At 43.8% G+C, this 16,746-nt stretch overlaps 1 protein-coding gene across 1 annotated transcript in view; it reads right to left on the reverse strand.

Moving 5' to 3' along the window:
• Positions 1–16,746, reverse strand: part of Tbx15 (T-box transcription factor 15) — an 87,358-nt gene that overhangs the window by 18,301 nt on the left and 52,311 nt on the right. The window contains exons 2-6 of the mRNA XM_048351867.1: positions 14,779–14,995; positions 10,388–10,489; positions 8,259–8,430; positions 7,141–7,308; positions 412–476 (exon numbers count right to left, since the gene is read on the reverse strand). Of these exons, the coding sequence (XP_048207824.1) occupies positions 412–476; positions 7,141–7,308; positions 8,259–8,430; positions 10,388–10,489; positions 14,779–14,995 (724 nt within the window). The remainder of the gene's footprint in view (positions 1–411; positions 477–7,140; positions 7,309–8,258; positions 8,431–10,387; positions 10,490–14,778; positions 14,996–16,746) is intronic.

Genomic DNA, 16,746 nt, shown 5'->3' on the forward strand with positions numbered 1-16,746 from the left:
CTTGTCAGGACAACTACTGTATTTGGCAACATTTTTGAATCACAAATCACTGAACACCTTATTTTACATAAGTGGATGGCTAGTGTGATGGTGTAGTTAGAGGAGGCACATGGGGAGCTTGGTGTGACCATGATGATCAATTTCAGGATGGACCTTTTGGGGCAGCTCTGTGACTTTTTACTATTGTTATTATAAAGACGATGTACAGAGAGGTGACAGTTGCCGAAGTTAGGTAAAGAGTACATTTCTTTTTTGGACCATGTCACCCCTGGCTCTGTGACCCTTGGGTTGGCTCCCCACTGCTGTGTTCCTGAGTCAACAGAGGGGTAGGAGTCAGTAGCCAACAATGGAGTTCAGGGAAGTCACACATATAGAAAGAAACTCGGTGAATCTCTTGTCCAGTATTCTTACCTGTTTCTTCCAGAATCTCTGAATCCTTTAGCAAAAGGGTTTCGGTCAATTTTTAATCTGGTGATCTGAAAAACACACACACACACACACACACACACACACACACACACACACAAATAAATATGAATTATTTTCATATTGACTGATTTCTTTTTGTCTTACTCTTAGGAAAAAAATAACCAAAAAAAGTCACTATGGATAGCAGCTGTTGTTTTTACTTAGTTTCCTTTTAGTTTGAGATTTAAATTGCAGCTTGATATAGAACGAAGGGCTGGCACACAGATGTGTGACTTGCTTCTCTCTAAAACCCAGAGTTTGTCCCGCATGTGACCGTGACCTCATCTACTCCTGTCCGTGCCCTAAATAAATTGTTTTCCCAGATCAACACAGATGGAAAGCCTGCCAATGGCCAGGTTCATAGTTCGTGACCCCCAGGAGGGACAGTAGCGCCATGAGCCCATGGTAACCACAGAGTTCTCAATGAATGATGGATCCGCTCAGGGGGAATCAGGCCACCAATCCACCTCAGCCTCAATGACCCCCACAGGTGAACACACGGCCCATTTCCCTTGATAGGTGCCTTTTCTGCCCCCTGGAAGGCTCATTGAATGGTCTGAAATGTTCGCCACAAAGGCTCAGAAAGTAAGCTGGACAGGCACCAGTTGCTCATGCCTGTAACCCTAGTGACTCAGGAGGCTGAGATCTGAGGGTCACAGTTCAAAGCCAGCTAGGGCAGAAAGTCTGTGAGATTCTTATCTTCAATTAACCAGCAAAAAACACAGAAGTGGAGCTGTGACTCAAGTACTAAAGTGCCAGCCTTGAGAGGGGAAACTAAGCGATGGCACCCAGGCCCTGAATTTAAGCCCTAGTGCTGGCATACAAAAAAGACAAAGAGAAAGGAGGAGGAAGAGGAGGAAGAAGCAGCAGCAGCAGCAGAGAGGGGAGGAAGAGGAAGAGGAGGAGGAGGAGGAGGAGGAGGAGGAGGAGGAGGAGGAGGAGGAGGAGGAGGAAGAGGAGGAGGAGGAGAGGGAAGAGAAGGAAAAGGAGGAGGATTGGCACTCTCCATGGTAAGTAATTCTAGAAATTAGTTCATCTCATTATTTCAGGTCATCTTTCTACTTCTGCTAACTGCAGAGCTGGTCACTAAGACAACTAAAACGGTTTCCTACACTACAAGTTCTTCCTTGTCTTTCTTGTGTCTCACCTCGTCAGAGAGGAATTTCCCAAAGCCGCCGCAGTTACAGGTCTTTAAAAATGCAATGTGAGATTCTGACAGGCAGACTCTGACTTGAAAGAACCGAGCTGCCTTCAAGGTTATTTTTCTCCCCAAACATTCCATGCCTCTAGAACTGTTCACCATTAACATAGCATTAATAATGTAGCCAAAGCAATTCTGCATCTATTTTATAGACCAGAGCAGGAGCCCAAAGGTTTGGCTTTCTAAAGTCCAGTGTCTGCTATGTGAATAGTATATTAAGTTTAAAGAGTGTCACTGCCTTTCTGTGCTTGACTTAAAATCAGTTCTTTCTTCCCCCATAATCCACACCAATAAACCACACACCATATTTTCTTTTCATGTTGAGGTTATAATATTTTATTTTCTCTTTCAAGTTGGCTTATCCTGTCCAACTCATTTATGATAGTGGTTTCTGATATATGATTGTGCTGCCATGTTTTAGGAGCCTCCACAGACCCCTGTAAATAGACCAACATTCTACTTCATGGGTCTGGGAGAACAGCCTAAGATTCCTAATTTCCACAGCTCAGTGGGACCTAAAGGGTCTGTGTGGAAATTTAATAGCAAGGAGCTATCAGTCATTAGGGAAAACAGCACTTCTTTCAGAGATGTAGGCAGCGTTATGAAGAGAGGGGCTAGACCACTGTCTTTTATGTGCTTAAAGTAACAAAGAGGCTACCCAGGTGACGAGAGTGCTGAACACCCTAGATGCCACTCTGGGCATCCTCCTTTTCCCCCCACAAAGGAGCCTACATGTTAGAAGATAAAGGAGACAGACAGCAATGGTGACCGAAAAGGAGGGATGGCCAGAGAGCATTTGAGCTTGAGCCACAGTTCAGGGGTCACCTGCGAGGTGTGGGGGAGCAGGGCCTGAAAGACTGTGTGTGGTTTTAATTGTACAAAATGGAGGAATAGATGAGGAAAATATTTTTCAAGAAACACTATATGACCAGGCACCCGCAGCTCACTCTTGTAATCCTAGATCCTAGGAGGCTGGGACCTGTGGATCACAGCTTGAAGCCAGCCTGAGCAAGAAAGTCTGTGAGATTATCTTTAATTAACCACCACTAAAGCCAGAAGTGGTGATATGGATCAAATGGTAAAGTGCCATCCTTGAACAAAAATGCTAAGGGACAGTGCCCTAGCCCTGAGTTCAAGTCCCAATGCCAGCCCAGAAAGAAAGAAGAGAAAGAGAGAGACAGAGAGACAGAGATAGACATGCACAGAGAGACAGAGAGAGAAAGAAAGAGAGAGAACACAGACAGACGGAGATAGAGACAAGCAGGGGAGCATGTTTGGGTCATTCAATTTGATCCCCACTTCATAACTGTGCTTGCCAGTTAAAGCCAAATGCATTTGTCCATTTCCAGCTCCCTAGCCTTGGACTGGGCCACTGTCAATTCTTCACTCTGAAATAGCCTTGGGATGGATCTTTTTCCTACTACACATCCCTGCCTAAGCACCCAGGAGCCAAGCCATCTTCATGAATGCACACCTCAGTCCTGACCTTGTCCTCCTCTGTGGCTATTTCATTTCAAATCCAAGCGTCTTACCCAGCCTTGCAAGGCCAGCACCCCCTGGCTCCTGCCCATGCCCCAAGACCACCACGCCCCTCTGCCCAAGCCCAGGGCTCTGGCCTAACAGAGCTGCCTGCAATATGATAGCTGAGTCACTTCCCCTCGCCTGCCTTTCGCACACTCTTCACCCTCGTGCTTCACTTTGCACACCGCTGACCTCATCCTCAGGCTCGAGCAATTCCCTGATTTTCCCTCCAAAATAGAAAAGCTCTGCCAATCTCTTGAACTCCATCTTTATTCTAAGCCCAAAGTGGTAGCCATCAATTACATTTGATCTACGTATTTACTCTCACTCTTTTTCCTGTCAGGGAGGTCAAACACACATCTATTCTGTATAACATTTTAAATGCCTCATCTGACATGCTTCAAGGCATTAATGGGTATTTGGTCAATAAAATGAGAGGCCTGATGACCAGGAAGGAACCAAGGATGACCATTCCAAAGCCATGATAAGATCTCAGGATTCTCCATGAAACAACTCTATTAATTCTACTTGGCTTTTTTTTTTTTTTTTTTTTTTTTTTTTGCCAGTCCTGGTGCTTGGACTCAGGACCTGAGCACTGTCCCTGGCTTCTTTTCACTCTGCCACTTGAGCCACAGCGCCACTCCTGGCCGTTTTCTATATATGTGGTGCTGAGGAATCAAACCCAGGGCTTGATGTATACGAGGCAAGCGCTCTTGCCACTAGGCCATATTCCCAGCCCCTATTAATCCTACTGGTTTGTGTTGCTGCATATGAGACAAGAGCCTTTGATGCCTTTCCTTTTATAACCAGGCCTATTAGTGACTTCCTGTGCCCCTAAAGCATGTCTACCTCACTTGTGGATGAACTTGGTCCAGGGGTCGTGAGGCGACATGGAAAACACAGGCTGTACTAGCATTTTTTCTTCACTGAGTTTTATTTCCATAACCTTAATGGCGATTTGAGTCATCTGAGTTATTCAGTCTTCAGCTGACCCAGAATAGAGCTGGCTTGGTATTAATTTTAATCATTACCATTGACGTTTTCACCCAGTACTATGCAAGCCATTAATAGATAAACTAGTTCTCATGATACACAGGCTCAGAAGGAAATGAAATGTGAATAACATGCATATGATTTGATAGAACCTAGACCGAAAGAGTTCTCCCTTACTAACACTTCCTTAGTTAATGTGGTGTTTTTACCATACTACTTGAAAGGCTTTTCATCAGACCAAACAAAACACTAAGCCAAGAACTTGAGCCTGTACATGAAACAAAGCTTTACCTGACTTACGATTAGAAAGAGCAAAACGGGCTCAATCGCCTGAGGACAACGCATAAACAGTGCTCAACTAAAAAGAAAGCTGTGCTATCTCCTGAGATAAAGGTATCTTGTTTTTAAATTCTAACTTCCTGTTTGGGAAAAAAAAACAACATTCAGCAAGTCTTTTTTTCCTTGAGAGATGACAAAGACTCCACAATGGAGATTCCCTGCTAATTTCAAGGAAAGACACAGTGTTAGGTCATCTTTAGTCGCACTCTACCAACTGTCCCCCTCCCCCTGTGAGATTCTGGGCATGGGTGCTCACCTCTCTTCCACAAGCCTGCAAGTTGGCATTAAAAGAGAAAATAATAATAATAACTTCAATGTGTTAGTAATTCTGGAAGTCTATAAGTTGGGCAGCCAGTTGGGAGGAAAAAATAGAAAGAAGGGGGGAGGGAGAAAAGCATGAGACAGTCTGTGAAAACAAAAAGGGTTTCTTCCCATTTCATATCTCAAGAAGCAGAACCACAGATGTCTGAGGCAGCCAGAGCTGAAAGTGTGTCAGCCAGTGCACTCAAGCACAACTATCCAGAGTGCCATGGGCATGACTCGCTTAGAACTATTGAGGAAGACTCACCCTTCATCTTAACTTCAGGTTTCTGAGCTTCAGAAATTCATAAGCTAATTCTGATCCCTCCCCCTAACATTTGAGAGATCAAAATTTACATCCCAACTTTTTATTTTGCCAACTGAAAGTTATGAACACCTATCCATCTTCCTGCCACCATTACTTCATAAAATGAGTAACTCTGGGGAAGGTTGGTGTATACCAGGACTTGAACTCAGGGTCTGGAAGCATCAAAGCTGGCACTGTACACCTCCATTTGCAGATTTGGTGATTAATCAAAGATAACAGTCTCACTGGCTTGTTCAGCCCGGGGTGGCTTTGAACCTCAATCCTCACACCGCAGTCTTCTGAGTAGCTAGGATTACAGACATAAACCATCAGTGGCTAGCTCATGCTATTTTTTAAGTACATTTGTCCTCAAAAAGTTCAAAATATTAGGAGGAAGATTGAGAACAGACATGTAAAGCTCATGAGAGAGGCACAAGTGTCCAGCAGATCTAAGAAGGCATTTGATGCTAAAATATAGATTAGAGGTGGAAAGTGCAAAGTTTCCACCAAACTCGCTGAGCAGAAGGAATTTAAACTGATAAACGTGAAGGAAAATGGCATTCCTGGGGGGAAAAATGTATGTAAAAGCAAGACAGCTACAAGGTCAGTCAGAAAATTCTACCTGCATCGCTGTGCCCATGTAAATATGTGGCAGGAATAGTGAGAAATGAGCACCAAATGGAATTGGTGGGATGGCACAGAATATGCCAAGGATAAGAGCTGAGGTCCTGGACTGTAGCCCTGTGACACTGAGTAGTCAGGAGCAATTTTTGATAGGTAAGTGATGCAATTAGTACTGTTTTAGCAAAATCCATCTGCCAAAAATATGTAGATGGCCTGTAATACATGCAACTGGCATTCCAGGTAACATGATAGAAAGTTATCTTAAGGATCCCAGATACAGGGAGGGCAAGACCAGCCCAAGGGCAGAAGTAACAAATTAGAAAGAAGAACGCAAACAATGGAGAAGTGTGGCTCAAGTAGCAGAGCACCAGCCTTGAGTGAAAAAGCCAAGTGAGGGCTCAAAACCCTGAGTTCAAACTCTAGTACTGGCGTTCGTGCACACACATGCCTGGCAAAAGACTGAGGTTACCTGGTTTTATTGGAAAACACTGCATCATATTATATCACATCTGCACAGTCAAATGGGACTATCACAATCGTGCTTATTGATTTTCAGACAACAGTCTTGTGATGCCAGAGCTGTAATCATGATGTGAGCATGGGCAGAACTGGGTATGACTTGTGGATTTTGAATGTCAGTGCATCCTGAATTCATCAACATGAAAACACAGCAACAGAAGCTGTTACCTTTTGATTATAATCTCTTCAGAATCCAGCACAGCCCAGGAACCTACTTTTCTTTTAATGAGCAACTTATTGTTTGAACTAGCCTCCATCTTGCCCCTCCTCTGCCTGAGCAGACTCAGTGAGGGAGCAGTGTAGGCAAGCCGATTGTGAACTGGATGCGGGTCTGAGTTGGTAAACACACACATGTGCCCTCGTCCTCGCCTAATTCTATGGAGATGCGAGCCAGAAGGAAGGAAAAGAAGGAAAACCTGTTCACATGTTTGTCACTGAAGTATTCCTCTGTATTATCATTATTTATTTATGTCTTTCACTCAACTAAATCTCTTCTTTAATTAAGAAAAAGAATACTTTAAGTAACCAGATCTCTCTCTGCTGAAACATATTAACTTCTCACTAAACTTAGAAAATGAACATCTTACAGACATAGCAACAGATCTTATAGATCACCTAGAGGTGAAGTTAGTTTGAAATTGTAAATGAAGTAACACATTTTAAGAGTTTGAGAGGCTTTGTTGAGCTTGATGCAGCCAGGCAGAAGCAATTTAGATGGTGCCTGCTGCCCCCAGAGTGTTGTCACAATGCCCCAAGCATTCTGCAAGCCTAGTGCTTCTCATTCTGACTCAACAGAGCATTTCTTAACCCAAAGCAAGGCCTTGCTTGTTGGAGCATGCGCTGGATGTTTTTCAGGGTGATGGCTCACCTGCTGGTTCTGATAGGCCGTGACGGTGGTGAACACAGTCTCGGGAAAGTTGAACGTCTTCACCCCCTCCCCGACGGGGACGGGCTTGGTGGGTGAGAGGTCGCTGCTGAAATCCTTCCGGATCACGTGCACTCGAGGCTGGTATTTGTGCATAGAGTGCAGGATGATCTGAAAGGAGAAGAGGAAACTTTGTGTTAGGTCTCCCCATCTTTTCAAAAATCACATGATAAGAGCATCATAGGAAGAGGATGGACCGGGGGCAATATGTACAGGAAACAGGAAGTCAGCACAGCCGTCCATGGGAGGGAATGGTTGAGTCTTCAGAGAGCATTACAAGGAACCACAAACTAGGCTATCCCTGTAGCAGGGATGGTAGCAATAATGCATTTGTTTTCATTGAAAAAAATGCTGAATGATTGCTTTAGTGCCAGCTGATAACATAAAAGCAATTTTCAGAACCTCTCAGACACATCATTCACGGTTTCCACATGGATCCATGCTGTATGTAGATTTTACACATTAGTATCCATACTCATTGTTGAAATGATGGGCATTCTTTTAGGTCATGGGAGCGGGATACTGTCATTTTCTTGAGGGGAGGGGAGAAGAAGTGATGGTTTCAGTGTCTCCAGTAAAGATACCGTCATTGAGTGAACATTCAGTTACATGTTTTATTACCAGAGATAAATTAATAACATCGAGAGCTTGAATTATACCTGCAAAGCCTTAAGGCTTAGTCTTCTCTTAAAAATTCACAAATTTCTGCACCAATCAGCCCCAACTGTCATTGACTTCTGTTCCCTAGTTTACCGCCTTCTGAGTGAGTCTAACGAGCCTTGTGGTTTCTTCTGTTTAATTTGCCTTCTGTTTCAGTGCCTCTGACGAGGCTGTAATCCCTGGACCAAGAGGACTTTGTTTGATAAACAAGCTGATGTGAAGCAGATGTTTGCTAAACATTAGGTTTGCAATGAGTGAAATATAACTGGAGGGGGAAGAAAAACCTTTATGCTCACTTACTTAGGAAGACATCAAGTGACACAGAAATCCTTGTTTTACTATTTGAAAAAGAAAAGAAAAATGGGGAGAAGGAGCGAGGCAAAGGGAATTGTTTCACTCACATGTCCTTGATCGTCCAGTTCATTGTTGGTCAGCTTGAGTTTGTCAAAGCTGACCACCTGCCTCATCCAGGTGTCTCCAGAAGCCAGAGAATCAGGGTGCACGTAAACCCTGGGCGGTACGGGAGAGTCTGCGTTGCCAGCCACCATCCATTTTGAGCTGTGATACACATACCTGGGATAGAAAAGGAGAGAGGAGGATTCAGACGGATGCAGAGAGGCAGGCCCAGGAAACAAGGAGAGCCGGGAGCAAGGAGACACATCAAGAAGACAAGGACCGGGAGGTGATAGAAAGATAGAGAGGCTGTTGGTGAGAGCACCAGAAGGGGGAAATGCAGCAGAGATGGACTTGAGCAATGGGGTGGGCGAGTAGGAGGAGGAGGGCTGAGTGGGCTGGGGGAGGGTAGAGGAGGGTAGCAGTGAAGGATCAAAGCTGCAACTCCTCGGAGGAGAACATTCTCACACTCCTTTTCCTTTCTTGTCCCTCTCCTTGCCATGTGCCTCCTCCCCCTTCCCCTGGGTGCACACCCGGAATCCTGAACCCACGTGTCTAGCAAAGGAAAAGGTATTTTACTGCAACCTTTCACCTCCCAAATGCAAACCATATAATCCCTTTGGCCACTTGTTCGGGATTTTGTTCCTTATTAAAAACATCTTCGATATTGTCCTATAAAAGGTAGCCATGTGCAGAGACGCTCCCGGCTGCTCTTTAACTGTTTCCATGCTGGGAGGCAGAGTTCTGAGGCCTGTCTGAGAATGGAGGGCCTTTGCTTTAGCCCAAGCCTTCCCACCAAATCTTCCCACTGAGCGTGGTTTTGTTCCTTTGGTAAAAATGATTTGCCACTCATCACTGTGCAGACTGCCCTCCCACAAAGCCACTGGGCAGGAGCATTGAGGGAAATGGGCTTTGCAGATTTTCCCCATGTTGTGCTCTGGGCATCTCCACCAATTGACACTGCTCTGCTTCCGGGCTCTCAAGGCTCACAAGGATCCCAGATCCTGGCAACCAGAGCACGAGGCCCAGATACACACACACACACACACACACACACACACACACACACACACGAGCATCTTCCCTCTTGAGCCCTGCAATCCACACCACACGCTCCTCGCAGCCAGCTGTCACCCACTCTTGTCTCCCCCTCTCATTTCCCATCTGTCAGTTAGAAAGTCACAGGTTTAAATTCTCAGACTATCAAACCTGAGACACAACCCACTGATTCTACTGAGATCTCAAGAGATCAAATAAGCCACAACTTTTTCTGACAAGAAAAGCATATACATCATCCAAGAGATTTAAAGATTCCATTGACAAGCCGGGAGCCGGTGGGTGGCTCACACCCATGATCCTAGCTTTTCATGTGGCTGAGATCTAAGTATCAAGGTTCGAAGCCAGCCCAAGCAGATAAGTCCATGAGACTCTTATTTCTAATTAAAAACCCAAAGCTAAAGGGGAGATATGGCTCAAGTGGTAGAGCATTAGCTTTGAGCAGAAAAAAGCCAAATGAGAGTATAAGGCTCTACGTTTAAGCCCCAATATTCACACACACACACACACACACACACACACACACACACACACTCCACTGGATTTTCATAAATTAAAGAACAGGTTTATTTTGCATACTTACAGACCCACAAATTAAAGCCCATAATTCTCCCTAGCTACATGTTCTTCCTGAGGTACTCCTGGTTTTTCTACTGTACCTGTCCATCATCCCCAGGATCCTATCGGAGATAAGACTGTGTATCAGCACTGGCCCACTTCTTCCCATTTCCAAAATAGTCTATGCCCCTTCAAGTAGCACTGATCAAGCCAAACCCTTTTCTATGTTACTCACTTTCATGTTCACTGAATTCACTTCAGGCCCAAGATCCCTTTCACTGTTGCTGCCCTAGAGAAACTAGGAAACATTTCATCCAGAGACATAAAGAGGATTTAAGAGCAGACTTACTAAGCCACGGTTTCCTACACTTAGTGACCACTTCCTGCCTGTGCCCTGCCACCGGCCATTAACATACCATTCATTGTCCTGGCTCCCTGTACAGTGTGTGTAATTAAAATACTTTACCTAACGATTGGGGCTGGTGGTGGTGTCGACTAGAGCACGTGGCAGGATTATTCCTACCTGTATCTTTTATTGTCCACAGGCACAATGTCCATCGCGATGTAGTACTGCTGGTGAGGATCGAGGCCAGTAATTTTCACTCGCATGGCAGGAAACATCCTCCTGTGAGGGCAAATAAGGCCGTGGGGGAGGCAGAGGAGGAAGAGTGAGCAGAAGGAAGGCTCCAGGTGTCTTATTGGGTCTTCTGGGCATCTCAAAGCCCGGGGACCTCTAATTCTTTCAGTTGATTGATATTTCTCTCACTTGGCAAAAATATCACTATAATGTGTACTGTGGGGTCTTGGGCTATGAGCCAGTATCTCTTCTGAAGGCTTTTCCTGCTAGGCACCAGTGGTTCATGCCTGGAATCCTAGCTTCTCAGGAGTTTGAGATCTGAGGACCACAGTCCAAAGCCTGGGCAAGAAAAATCCAAGAGACTTCTATCTCCAATCAACTACCAAAAAGCTGGAAGTAAAGGTGTGACTCAAGTAGTAGAGCATCAGCCCAGGTTCTGAGTTCAACCCCTGTGCTGACACAAATTAAAAAAATTGGTTATCCACATACTCCAGAGGCTTGTCCCATACTCCGCTTTCTATAATTAATCTTCGATGTGAAATGGGTGTGTATGTGTCAGTCAGTATGTGTGTGCCTGCATACATTTCCTAGCAGCTATAATCTTCATGGTTGAGACAATAACACAATACTCTTATTAACCAAGATAGTAAACTTATCACAGTGGTTTTAAAAATATTTTTGACTGAGCTCTTTGAAAATAACCACTCTAAAAATAATCCCACAGAAAAGGTTTAAAAAAAAAGTGAATGTGTTACCCAAAAGAAAGAAAGATACCCAAAATGTGTCTCCAAAAGAAAGGCTGCTAAGGGTTGAGTTTTTTTTTTTCTTCCATGCATAAACATGCAACAACTTCCGCCAGTTCTCAGGCTGTCAATGTGTGTCAGAGGAAGGGCTCTGTGGGATAGGAGGCTAACACCAAATGGCCTGGTAGCCTCGGGCCCCACCTTGTTTCTACCACAATGGCTTGTTAAACTTGCCAAAGCAAGTGAGATCAGGATGTGGTGCTTTACAGCTTTACTTGCCACTGAAGAGGGGCAGGGAACCCCAAAGAAAGATCGAGTTTCAGCAAGTCGAGAATGAGGTGCGCCATTCTTTCTTAGCCATCAGAAAACCATCCAATCTCTTCTACATGGAGCCAGACCTTTTTTTTTTTCAAGTGCCCAGTTCTGTGGCTCACCCCTCCTTATGCTCTAGGGTCCTTGTACACAAAATGCTGCATTAAGTCCAGCCATCTGGGGCTTGTTAGTGGAGCTGGGCAGAGCACGGTGCTAATGAGGTCAAGGTCACAAGTTTGATCCACATATGGCTTAATTGGCTTTGCTCCATTTCATGACCATGGACCATACACTGACCTCAGCCAGCGGACTTGCAAGTGTAGGGTGGTTGGTGACATGAGGGCTGTCTGTGCAAGTCATTCATTTGCCACTTACCTGGGGAAAACAACCCCAAAAGCAATTGTCCTCTGACAGTGAGTCAGAGACACAAGCACATTATGAAGGGTATGAAAGAGGCAATAGAGCTCTAATAGGGATATGGCTAATTCTCTTCTGGGGTTGTTGCCAGTACTAGGGTTTAAACTCAGAATGTTGTGCTTGCCCAGACTGCTTGCTCTACCACTTGAACCATGCCTCCAGCCAGGCTTTGTGCTGTTTGTTCTGGAGATGACATCTCTCAGATGTTTCTCCCCAAGCTGGTTTCAAATCATAATTCTTTAGACTTTAGCTTTCTGTGTAGTCAAGGTTGTAAGTATGAGCCACCAGCATCCAGTTAGGATACAGCTTATTCTTAAATAACTGTGAAAAACAATACAAAACTATTTTTTTCCCTACTTCATTGCTTCCCAACCTCCTATGCTGGCATATCATTTTGCATTTCCCTCCCTGCTCTCACAAGTTTAATTCAGTCTCATGGTGCACTAATGAGATGTGATGGTTAGCTATCTCATATCTGCTATGGGTTGAACACTTTGATATGTATTAATTCTTTAAAAATATGAGAACCTTTGCTCTATATATTTAAATATAACTCTATAATTCTCTTTAATAACAATGGATTACAATTGCCCTGTATGTATAAGTCTACATGACAGTGAAAGAAATTGATTGTTTTGTCTGAGTGACTCCCTGAGGGAGGGGACTTGGTGTTTTTAATTTAATACCAATTTTACCTTATGTGAAATGATACCCATCCCTTCCCAATGCTCAAGTTCTAAAATTAATTAGCAGTATGACTTTGGATAAATCATTTAACTCCCAAAGCAAAAGGACTCAACTATTTGTAATGTGCTGGCCTGCTTTAAAATTGTAGGTATAAATTTTAATTCTCCCAAAAAAACATTGCAAAAGATTTTGAAAAAGAAAAACTTTTATTTTAATCCATGAGAATTTACAACATTCTGAAGAAAAAAATAATTATTCATATTTCATAAAAATGAGTTATGGTTGGTTTGGGTTTTATAGGTAGAATGTAGGCCAATTCTTTTGTCTCAGAAACCCAAGAATCCCTGCAATTGCCTCTGTCCGTGGTACTGATTACATGATTGTGTTGCTGTGTACAAATGCTGAGGATGGGAAACTTGAGGACAGGAACTTGTGGGAACAGAGGTAGGCAGAATAAATCAATGAGGAGCAACCGTCACAAATGAAAGTTTCCTGTTTTGTTTTGTTTTCTTCCAAGCCTTAACAAGGTAAGAGCTCTAAAACTCTAGTGACAAGAAAGAGTTGGACCTAAAAGATGTTGTCTCTAAAAGTTGCCTTATTTAAAGAGCTTTCTGGTAGACTGACTTAGGAGTGAAATGTAAAGAAGGAAGTTCAGGAGAGAAGGGAACAAGCCATGATCTTGGATTTGCTTGCACCCTGTGGGTGGGAAGGTCTCCCATGCATGTGGGTGGATGGCCCAGCAAAAGCATTTTCTCACTTTTCATGTCCATATTCTTGGAAGCAGCCTATGAGTGGCGAGGAGGATCTTTTCCCTTCCCATGACTTGTAAGTCTATAGATACCAGCTTTAAAAGTACAAAAAGAGAAGGATTTTTGGCTGGTTTTCAATTGCCTATTCCTATATAATAAAAAATCTGAATCCAAATTTAGTTTTAGGTAAATTGTTTTTTGAATCCAAAAAAGCAAGAACTGCAATGGTTTCTTAGAAGTACAGAGTCATAAATAGTTTCAGACCATTATTTGGGAGCTTCACAGATAGATGTTGAATTCCAGCACTACCTTTTACTACCCCATGACTTAGTCAAGTTAATTAACTATTAGTCTTTGCATCCTTGTTCATAGGTAGTATGATTATTATTATCCTGTGATTTTAGGAGTCCTTAAAATAGGTTCCCTATAAACTTAAATGACATTTTATGTAAAAATATTTATTATATGTGTTTATATAATTATAGATATGTTTATGTGTAATATATTTATATACTTATTTGTTAATATATAATTAAATATATACATTGAGTGTCTCACATAGAATAGATACTTGGCTATGGAAACGGGATATGGAGAGTTTTTAAAAAATGACAACAAAGAAGTGGTTTAATGAAAACTGTCTATTTCAAGAGAAATTGTATTTTAATTTCTTTATCATCCTATTATTTACCTACTTATGTTTTGTATGAGATTTCACAAATATGGGGTGTAACACAAGTCCTGGGGTTTGAACTCAGGGCTTTGTACTCTCACTTGGCTTTTTCACTCAAGGTTGTCACTCTACCATTGGAGCCACACCTCCACCTCTGACTTTTTGTTTGTTACTTGGAGATAGGAATCTCACTGACTTTTCTGCACATGGCTGGCTTTGAACCTCCATCCTCAGATCTCAGCTTCCCGAGTAGCTAGGATTATAGGCCTGAGCCACCAGCATGAGCTCACAGTTAATGTGTTATAATTTTGAGCCAACACTCAGACAACTGGGTCACAAAACAGGGCTCTGAAGATCACCAAGCCCAATTCTTACAACGTGTCTGGGTGTTCTAATCATCTTAGAAGATGTCTGCTGTTGACTGGGGAGATGCTTCCTGAGACTAGACAGGGAGGTTTATAAACACTTGCTTTGACAATCTATCCTCTGCCTCTTAGGATACCCAGGCCCTTTGGCATTAGCTGAAATATATTTGCAAACAGAAATTGTTTGTGGGGTGGCAGTCATTCGGGTTTGAGTGCTGGAGGACAACGATAAATCACAGTAAACGCACAAAGAGCACATGGCCAATATGCAGGAGCATAAGATGCCACAGCCCGCCACTGCTACCAGAAATTCATGAGGGGGAGGCAGGGGACAGGCAGGCTCCGACTACTGTAGATTCTCAGAATCTGGCCATTCCAAGAAACATCTTACCTGCCTGCTTTGGTGATAATCATTTCGGTTCCAATATCATGGAACCTCTTCCAGAGGTCAGCACACTGCAGCTCCACCTGGATCTCCTCCATGGATGACATGGCGGTGGCAGGCCCAGGGCCAGTTGCTCCGGGGACCAGCTCCGCAGGAGTGCTGAAGGAGCAGGCCGTGTGCTCAGGGAGCACGTCGGAGTCCGACCCAGTGCTCTGCTCAGAATCTGCAACACAAACAGCCAAGCCTGGGGTCAGACACTACTGAACTGCTCATCACCACTGTCCCTAACAAAGAAGGGTGTGGGGGCTGGTTAGGGCTCGGGGTGGAGAGGAACGCGGTAGCCCAGAGAGGGGTGGACAAAAGGGGATTTGAACTTGGAAGCTCCAGAGCACAACACTAAGCATATTTTATTATATTTTTTATGGTTTGTTTTTGTGATTTACGACCTTCTTCGGGGTTTCGCATTTCCAACTTGACATCTGGCATTTTAGTAAGTTTCAGCAACAGCTGAAGAAAATTGGCCCAGAACAAACCATAATAAAAAGCACTGATGTCACCACAATGAAGGGAAGGAGGCCAGTTTCTTGAGATGACAGAATAAATAACAGGTTAGAGGAAAATCGTGGTTGCAAGCTCTATCTGGAGATCTAGGTTAGACTGTTGCATTTATCCATACAGCTACCTGTTCCTTCAGTCCAGACCATCCCGACCCATCTGTCGGCTGTTCTTACAGTCAGCCACTTCTTCTCCAAAAGTCTCTGCCCTAGGTCATCCAGCATAATGAAAAGCGGTTTGGTATTGTTAGAAGCACTTTGTCACACATTTGAGTAAATGGTTTTTCCTGAGATCCAATCAGGTCATTTGTGATGGGGGGGAGGGGGACCTCTTTGGGGAGGTAAGGGTCTAAGCATATGGAAAAAGTTACTGGAGAAGGCAGTTGGAACAAAGGGAATAAATGAGAACAGGAGACACCTTGATTGGTTTGTGAGTCACAGGCAGAGGAGGGGTGGTCCAAACAGGAAAGTGGATTCAGAGCCACCAGATAGAAAGCTGGCGGCTGGGCCAGATGGTCCTTTCCTGTGTTTTCCATGCTTCTGGCACCAGTGGGGTGAGCCACAGGGAAGGAGAAAGATGGGGAGGGCTGTAGTCAGGCTCACCAGAGAATATGCTGATGCCCTTAAAGCTTATTTGGGGGAACCTAATGTCACGAATTATTAAGTGGTAAGATTCTGCCAATTTAGCTTAGCAAGTTGAATCTTTTGAGGTCAAAGGAGTCCTTTGGGCCAAGCTCCTAGCAGACCCTCTGTTGTGATCAAACCAGCTCAATTAGCATTTCCATCTCCTAATGGGCTGGGGATGTGGCCTAGTGGTACAGTGCTTGCCTAGCATGCATGAAGCCCTGGGTTCGATTCCTCAGCACCACATAAACAGAAAAGGCTGGAAGTGGCGTCGTGGCTCAAGTGGTAGAGTGCTAGCCTTGAGCAAAAAGAAGCCAAGGCACATTCTCCAGAATGATGGCAACCTCTGACTAAACCATGTGAGCCTGGCTAGATCAGCTACTCAGGGAGGGAAGTTTTGTCACTGTTTAGAGGCCACACCCTCACAGGACAGACAATATGTTGGAAATGAATTGTACAACTTAGGGGAGAGGCTGGGGGGGGGGGAGTGGGAGAAAAATGAGGGAAGAGGTAAAAAGTTTGACAAGAAATGTACTCACTACCTTATGTATATAACTGTAACCCTTCTGTACATCACTTTGACAATAAAATTAAATTTTAAAAAAAGAAGCCAGGGACAGTGCTCAGGCCTTGAGTCCCAAGCCCCAAGATTGGCAACTTACCTTTAATGTGTGTTTGGGGTTGCTCTTTTAGTTTCTTAATGTTAATTAAATTTATTGTAATAGTAATTACATTTTTAATTAATATATGAAAACACAAGCATTGTATCTACCAATGGGGCACTATTACAGCCTGT

This window comes from Perognathus longimembris, chromosome 7, assembly GCF_023159225.1.
Source record: "Perognathus longimembris pacificus isolate PPM17 chromosome 7, ASM2315922v1, whole genome shotgun sequence".
Classification (NCBI taxonomy): domain Eukaryota; kingdom Metazoa; phylum Chordata; class Mammalia; order Rodentia; family Heteromyidae; genus Perognathus; species Perognathus longimembris.